The sequence below is a fragment of the Vitis riparia genome, chromosome 7 (assembly GCF_004353265.1).
Source record: "Vitis riparia cultivar Riparia Gloire de Montpellier isolate 1030 chromosome 7, EGFV_Vit.rip_1.0, whole genome shotgun sequence".
Lineage (NCBI taxonomy): Eukaryota > Viridiplantae > Streptophyta > Magnoliopsida > Vitales > Vitaceae > Vitis > Vitis riparia.
In genome coordinates, this window is record NC_048437.1 from 18,898,817 (window position 1) to 18,907,866 (window position 9,050).

The window sequence follows — 9,050 nt, forward strand, 5'->3', positions numbered from 1 at the left end:
TGTTTGAATTTTTTTTCAATGCAAACTTAATTTGAATTGAGCTTAAGTCAAAGTTTAGGTAATCCAAACCTAACTTGAATCCGATTTAACTTTTTTATAATATTTATAATTTATATTATTTTATATAATAATATTTAATTTATGTCATTTGAAAATTTTTAAAGAAAAAATATCAAATTATATATAAACTACTTCATCTTTTAGAAAGATATATAAATATATTTTAATTATTTATTATTTAAATTTTGATATATATATATATATATATATATATATATATATATCTAAAATAAAATAAAAAGGCTTTTTAAAAAATATTGTAGGGGAGTTTAAGAATGGCCAACCTTGCCCAACTTGATTTTGACATCTATAACCCTATCAACCTAATTTTGAAAATATGATATTGGGTTGTGTACATGGGACTCAAGATTGGATTGTGTTTAGTTTACTCAAATATTTTTTGAATTCAGGTTGAATTCAAATGTACCACAAACCTAACCCCAATCCCACCCAAGTGGCAACCCTAGTAAGCCAATACTTTTTTTTTTTTTTTCAAATTTTCCAAAATAACTTATTTGAAGGAAAGCAAACATAAACCCAAATTTAGTGGTATTTTCAATGATACATTATAATTAAGAAGTTGAAATTGGGAACACTAATAATCATTTTAGTATCAATAATGAAATCATGAACAAAAATGACAAGTAATTACATATAATTCAAAAGAGAAAAGATTTTGATGAAAGTTATTTCATAATTAATAGATTTTGATGAAGACTTGGAACATATATATAACACATTAGAAATAAAATTATGCGATTTATCCTTGAGTCTAATGGAAATCTTACCTCTACCATTAATTGGTATCATTGTGTTATTCCAAAATTTTACCTTTGCACCAAAAGTCTCATCCAATTTGAAAAACAGTTTTTTCCTACCACATATGATTACTATAGCTTGTATCCAAAAACCATATATTTTTGTTTTCATCCTTTCTAGTATTACAAGGCTAATAACAAGGTTTTTGAATTTTCACCTTTACCCTCTATAGCCTAAAAACTCCTCTTATTGTGTCTCCTTGCCTTACATTTTGACTTGTAATGACCACATATTTTATTGTCATAACATTGGATATGAGATTTATTATTTTTTTGAGTTAAAATATTACTTATTCCTCCTTTTGGGTCTGACCTGAAATCCTTTGTCCTTTGTTTTGCCAATCCTAACCTTTCTTACTTGATTCAAAATTATTTTAAGACTCATCTTTTTCTTTTCCAAGACTTACTTGGCTTTGTAGTGCTTCTTTCGCCTCAACCTGAGGCCTTTCATCTAAGTGTTGTTCATAAGCTTGTAAGGAACCCATTAATTAATCCAATGTCATGCTACTAAGATCTTTTGATTCTTCAATTATTGTTACCTTGTACTCAAATAGTATGTTAAGGTTCAAAGAATTTTCTCCATAACTTGGAGATCTGAAACAATTTCGTCATTAGATTTCATTTTATTAACAAGAGCTAATGTTCGCGAAAGTAGTCAAAGACTCTTTTTGTTTTATCCATCTAAAGAAGTTCAAATTGTCTTCTCAAAGTTTGTAATTGTACCTTTTGCACCTTCTCTACCCCTTTCTTTGTAAGTGTTCATAAGGATGTCCCATGCAAAAGTGCTTATTTTACCTCAACTTGAGAGACCTTTCATCTAAGCGTAGTTCATAAGCTTGTAAGGAACCTATTAATTCATCCAATGTCATGGTACTAAGATCTTTCAATCTTCGATTATTGTTACCTTGTACTTGAATTGTATGGTTAAGATTCGAAGAATTTTCTCCATAATTTGGAGATCTTAAACATTTTCATCATTAGATTTCATCTTATTAACAAGAGCTAATGTTCGCAAAAGTAGTCAAAGACTCTTTCTATTTTATCTATCTAAAGAAACTCAAATTATCTTCTCAAAGTTTGTAATTGTACCTTATGCACCTTCTCCACCCCTTTGTAGGTGTTCATAAGGATGTCACATGCACCTTTTGTCGTACTTACATTTGCAATCTTCTCAAAAATAAGGATAAAAATATTGGTTTTAATGGATATATCGATAACTCGATTTTACAAATATATCAATAAATATTGAAAAATATTAGTGAATATTTTGACATAAAATATTGGTAAGAGAAAATTAATTAAAACTCATGGAATATTGAAAAAAAAAACTATAAAACATAATAAAATAAACAATAATATACTTATTAAAGTTATTTTTATTGTAAAACTTAAAAACTCAAAAATATAAAAAGAAAATATATCAATAAAAATTTTGAAAAAATTATAAAAAAAATTATCAAAATTTGTAAAATATCAATAAAAACTCACACACACACATATAATGAAGTTATTTTATTAAAAAAAAATTGATATAGATTTAATGTAGTTAATGATATTCGATAATATACACAATTAAAATATATTTAATATCAACATTATGATTTATTTAATATTCAATATATATTAAAAAATTATTATGATAATTTTTATAGTTTGGATAATTTTTAAATGGAATATGAAAATAAAATAATTAAAATTAATTTATTATTTTATTTTTGAGTGCAAATATATTTTATTTATAAATGTGGCATTTAACAAAAAGCAAAGCTAGCTTAGTTGGTCATTTAGTCATTCATGCGTGCTAGAAACCTAGGTTTGAGTCTAAGCGTTGTTTGCCAAATTATCCTTTTACACTTGTATGAGTTGAACTTGATTTGTCGATGCCACGAATCCTTGATTTACTACTCCCCAAATATCTTGATACCCAAATAATAATTGAATCTTCCAAAATCTAAAATTATTTTTCCCATCAAACTTTGGAAACCCCATACAACTCCCCACATACCCTGATACTCAAATAATAATTGAATCTTCCAAAATTCAAAATTATTTTTTCCATTAAACTTTGGAAATTGGGGTTGGATCGTATTATTATTGGTTGGTTGCATCTTTAATCACAAGACTTTGATACCAAATGTGAGCAACCAAAACATAATCTTTCCAACACAAGAAAAATAGGATAAAAAACAGTGAAAAAGATGATAAATAATTATGTAGAATTTTCTTCACATAACTTTCTATTAATTTTGATAGGAACAATTATAGAAACTTGATTCTAATAAAAAAACTGAACTCCTCCAAATCCTAAAAAGAATCAAACTCAAATTAATAATTTTAATATTTAATTAGCATTCCTACATGGGGTTTCGTATGCTAATGGAAGTGACTGAAACAATCTGACTGAAGTTCTTATTCAACCACTAAAGGAGAAAATAAGAACAAAAATCAAAGTGGAAATGGCTGTATCCCTTTCTTTTCTTTTCTTTTTTTTTCTCTCCTTTATTCTCAAGGCATTGCTTACTTCATTCCTATATTATTCTTTTCGGCAAGGTGTCCTCTCCAATTTAGGAGTAGCTATAAAACAAATAGGAAGTGACACCAACCGGGCCAACACAATTTCAAAAGTAAAATCAAGAATTTCTTTGAAATGTTTACTGGTTAATATCATTAAACTGGTTAATAATGATTGTAAAATAGGAATGAAATCTATTTATTTTAGTTAACATAATTTATTTTACTGTAATGGAAGGTGATGAATTTATTTTAGTTCACATGTGAAAAGAGTGGGCCCTCATCTGCCATTTTGGATAAGTTGGTTCACTGATGTGATGGTAAGGCTCGGAAGCCCACCTGCAATTTGTGGTGGAAGATTAGCTTAATTTTGAGTACTCATTAAAAGGTGGAAATAATCTTGTTCTAGACAAAAATCATTCAATCAGTCCAAGTTTTATTTATTTATTGTTTTTTGATCTTTATAAAAATAAATAAAATCTAGATATGGAATCAGTCACGTGGATGCTATAAAATCTGAAACTATACAAAATCAATGTCACATCCCATTCAAAATTTGAAAAAGATATAAGATGAATTAATAATTATATGAAAGAATGTAAAATACATGTTGACAAAAAAAAAAAGTATAGAGATATCTAACAGTAATATATCTCGATATTTAGATTTTATAGATATGTGGGAAATATTGATAGATATTTTAACAAAAATATTGATAAGTAAAAATTATTCAAAATTTATAAAAATATTTAAAGAAACGTAAAAAATGATAAAATAAATAAAAATATACATGTTAAAGTTATTTTTTAATTGTAATTAATATAAATATGATTACAAAAATGTCAATAAATAAGGATATATCAATATTAATAATTTATTATTTAGCTAATAAAATTAATTTTAATTTATAAAATATTACAACTTAATTCTTTTTAATATTTTACTATTTTTTTTGAATAAATTTATATTTTTAAATAAAATTTTAAAAGTAAAGTAATAATAAAATTTTAAAATAGGATTAATGAGATAATGATAATATATTTAAAATTTAAATCATAATTTATTTAATTTAAATGTATTTAATAATGTAAAATAAAAGAACCTTTTAATATTTAATTATCATATAAATGATATTAAAAAATATTTATTAAGAAAATTATAATGATGATTTTTATATATTTATTAATTAATTAAATAAAATTTAAAATAAAATAATTAAAATTTATTTATTTATTTTTTAATAATGAACTTAAAGATATTTATTATTGTCATATATTATTAATTGAGAATTTGGTCTGGTGGCAACCAAGTTGGCGTGGTTCGAATCCTTCGCAGCCACTTTAAATCCAACTCGCCACTTTAAATAAATTTGAAGCCCACTTTAAACCCACCTGGCCAATTTAAATAAATTTGAAGCCCACCACTTTAAATAAATTTGAAGCCCACTTTAAATCCAGCTCGCCACTTTAAATTAGCTTAAGCCCACTTTTATTTAAAGTGGCGAGCTGCAGCCACTTTAAATATGCCAACTGGCCAGCTGGCCACTTTAAATTAAAGTGGCCCATGAATCCCCTTCGCAACTAAAGTGGCGGCTGGACCGATTATCTGTGGCTGATTTCGAATCGGCCCGATTTTTCAAACATTGGTAGTACTATCTCCAGCTAGCTAGCTAATCTCATTCTCCTACTAACAATGGCTGGGAAGAAGGTGGTGGTTTCAGTGGAGCAAGAGGTGGTGGTTTCAGTGGAGGAGCAGCAGGAAGTAGCTACTAAACAGTTTGGAAAATCCGCGGATGGCAGTGATCATTTGAGAACCTTGGCTGACTTAAAATCCAAATTTCGCCGATTTCCATCATCACCGTCAAGTTCAAAGCTACAATGTCTACAATGTCCCAAGGTTCCAAAGAAGTTGCGATCAGATGTCGAGGGTGAAGACTACTATGCGCCAAAACTCATTTCTTTGGGTCCTTACTACCATGGCGAATCCCACTTCAAGAGTGGAGAAACGCTCAAGCTTAAATTGGCAGAAGCCTACATCCAAGCCATTGCTCAGTCACGAAAGGAATCAGTCGAGCAGTCAGTCGATAACATTTACCACATGATCAGAGATCGCATTGATGAGCTGAAAGGCTGTTATGACTATCAGGAGTCCAGAAAGAACTATAAGGAAGACGAATTCACTGCGATGATGCTGGTGGACGGGTGTGCTTTACTGTGGTACATTTTATGTGTTTGCTTAGGTGGTGTCCATGAAGATTACGATATCAGATATCAGGATCTAAGCCTTCTGCACCAGGATGCGTTGCTGCTGGAGAACCAACTTCCCTATCAATTACTAGACGGGCTGATGAAGATGGTGGACGCAGAATCGGCCAATGATGTTTGGACAGTACTATTCCAGGAATTCTTTGGCTTTGGTATAAAGGAGGAGGAGTACTCATTCCTGCCAAAAATGAAGAATTATTGCTGCCGCCTGTTCCTGGCAATCATCCAAATTATTAAAAGGAAACCAAAGCCGAAACCTGATGAAGAGTCGAAGCCGAAACCTGATGAAGAGTCGAAGACGAAACCTGATGATGATTCGAAGCCGAAACCTGATGAAGATTCGAAGCCGAAACCTGATAAAGAGTCGAGGCTTTGTCATCATCTCCTCGATCTCTACCGAAGAAATTTCCTAGGCGATAAACGTTCTAGAGCAACGGATTCGGAGGCAGAAAATGGCAAGAAGGGTCCGGGATCAGTTGGAGATGTGAAGGAACAGGTTATGGCATCATTTAGAAATGTGAAGGAGCTTATGGACGCTGGAATCCGCATCAAGCGCAGTCCTACACGTCACTTGAGGGACATTTCTTTCCGTTCAAATGGGATCACCGCATGCCTGAGAATTCCTCCCATCACCATTGATAACTCAACCAAGGCTATGTTCTTGAACTTGATAGCCTATGAAATGAGCTCAGACGTCGACCATGACTTCATCTCTTACCTTCGCTTCCTTGATTCCCTCATTGATCATGCTGATGACGTTAAGGAGTTGCAGTCCGCCGGGGTACTCCAAAACAATCTAGGCACTCATGAAAAGTGGCTGAATTTTTCAACACGGTGTCCGCTAACTTGGAATCCAACTTTCATGCTTACAAAGATGTGAGAGTGAGAATTCGGAAGCACCTTAAAAATCACTATAACAGCAAACTGAAAATGTGGATGACACAATGCCTGGACACCTACTTCGGTAGCCCCTGGACTATCATAGCTTGGGTTGGTGCAGCTTTGGCCCTATTCCTTACTTTCGTCCAGACTTACTTCTCAGTCTTCCCTCATTGATGCATGCATGCCCTGTTTTCTCGCTATCTATTGAGTGCTTCTGCATTTTACCTAGCCCAAATTCATGGACTCCATATAACCCTTTGATGGTTGCAAAGTAAATTAGGCAAAGAGTCATTGGTTTCGTTTCTTTTCCATTTCAGCCTATTTTCTACCTTCCTTTCCGTGTGTAAAAAAAGTAAAAAAGGAATGTGTGCTGTGATCTTATTTTGGTGTATTTTGTGCTTATGTATGCATCAGTAATATTATGTTTGATTTAAGTAACTAAAAATAGATATGCGTGTGGACTATTTTTTCTATGTTTGGATCCCTATTAATGTATTATATTAGTTGGGAATTTTATTTCATTGATGTTTTAGTCCGATACAACTTATTTCCTCAGATCTTAATGGTTGTGATCGAATTAAAATTATTCATCAGTTCGGTATGAGGTAAGTGTTTGAAGAAGTAAGATAGAGTAATGAAACTTATAAAAAAACACAAAACAAAACAAAGTGAAGAGTGGAGAACAACCTGACTGGAATGTCGGAAATTTAATAGATGTAAGTCATTTATTCATTTTTAATTGAGAAAAAAAAATATTAATATTATTGTTAGAAATTTATTTATCAATTTTTTATCATAAAGTTTTCTTGGATTTCGTACAAAATATATCAAAGAAATTGATATTAGCTTCCATGAACTTATCTCAAGTACCATTTTTTATCACAAAGAACCTTCCGAGAAGAGGATTTTTTTGAACAAAAATAAAGGAGGGAAGAAGGTAGGAGAAGGAGTGGAATAGAAGAATGGGAAATGGTATTTAAGTTATATTGGAAATAATTAATGGATGGATGTATTGATATGATTTTTATCTTCTTAGTTGATTGTGTAAATAGGATGAATGCGTGGAAAATTTATTAGGTGGAAGCAAATATAAATTCTCATTTTAATCTCAAACAAGAGAGTAGTATTTTTTTTTGGTGAAGAAGAGTTTAGTAATTTAATCAATTTTTTTTTTAAATATTTTATTTTTCTTTTCAATTTTTAAAATGATTTTGGAAAGTTTGATTGTGATGTATGTCCCACATCAGATAGAAAATAAAGTTTCTGACGAAGTATGAACTCTTTTTAACTTTGTAAATACGTTTTAAAGTTGTGAGAGCCCTTTTTGACTCAAAGTAGACAATATTTACATGATTAGATGCAAGTCGTTATAAAAGACACATTATAAAGCCGTGAGGACCCCTTTGGGCTCAGAACAGATAATATTTATTGATTACTACTCAAAAAGTGCTTTTCCATAGCTTGAAACTAACTGTTTTAAACACTTTTGAGTAGTAGTTAATACCTTTTAACTCAATTGACACATTAAGGAACCTAGCAAGGGTTACTAATCAGTTTTTGGCTAGTTTAGGTGTTTTTGGTAGCTTTTTGATCATTGAAGCAAGCCAAGAATGAGGGAGAATTTTGTGCAACCCTTGGCAATAGGTTTCCCAGCCAATCAAGAGATGCAAGGAAGAAAAACAGAGAGAGAAATCCAACATGAAGCAATTTCGCATGGCTATGCGAAATCTTAGCATGCTATGTGAAATTCAAGAGGAGAGCAGCTGCAGGACAAATTTAGAGCACTTCTTGGAGTCCATTATATACATACTATATATCATTTTGAAACTCGGGAAGTTAGGAGTCCAACACTTCAAATGGTGTGCAAATCAGAGCTGAAATGAAGAAGTTATGGCCATTTGAAGACAACTGCACTAAGTTGGAGGGTCATTTCGCACCCTATGCGAAATTTCGCAAGCATTGCGAAATGACTACTGAGTGAAAGACAATTTCGCACCTTGTGTGAAATTTCGCAAGCATTGCGAAGCCACAAGCTGCAACAACTTAAGGAATTTCGCACACCATGCGAAATTTAGCATGGTATGCGAAATCTTCCTACGCACCGACTCAATTAGATTTTTATCTCCAGATATTTGTGTAATTTCCTATTTTCTCCTTGTAATAAGCCAATGATAGGATTTCTTGGTTAGGAAGTTGTAAAAGCCAATAATAACATTTGTATCATCTTTTGTAATAGACACTTGACACTTGTAAAATTCCCGTAGTAATAGAATACAGAGCTTTGCTCTACCTTTCCTTCTCATTCTATTTTCATTTTCTTTCTAGCCAAACATCCCCTGAGGATGATTTCTTAAGGGATGACTGGCTAAGTTTCGTGTTTCTTGGAGTAATGGAAGCTAGGTGAAGGGCCTAAATGTAAAGGTGAGAGTTTTCCTTGCTTTAAATGAGGGTAGTTGGTAACCATTAATGGTCTTTATTTCAAGGTTTAGCCTTAAATCCCTTGGAATCACCTTGA

General features: G+C 31.3%; 1 protein-coding gene across 1 annotated transcript; it reads left to right on the forward strand.

Annotated features, from left to right (window-relative positions):
* The first annotated feature begins 5,081 nt into the window (after positions 1-5,081).
* Positions 5,082-6,533, forward strand: LOC117918123 (UPF0481 protein At3g47200-like). Its single transcript, XM_034834647.1, has one exon. It carries the CDS (start codon positions 5,082-5,084, stop codon positions 6,531-6,533), a length of 1,452 nt encoding a protein of 483 aa, XP_034690538.1.
* Positions 6,534-9,050: the final 2,517 nt, after the last annotated feature.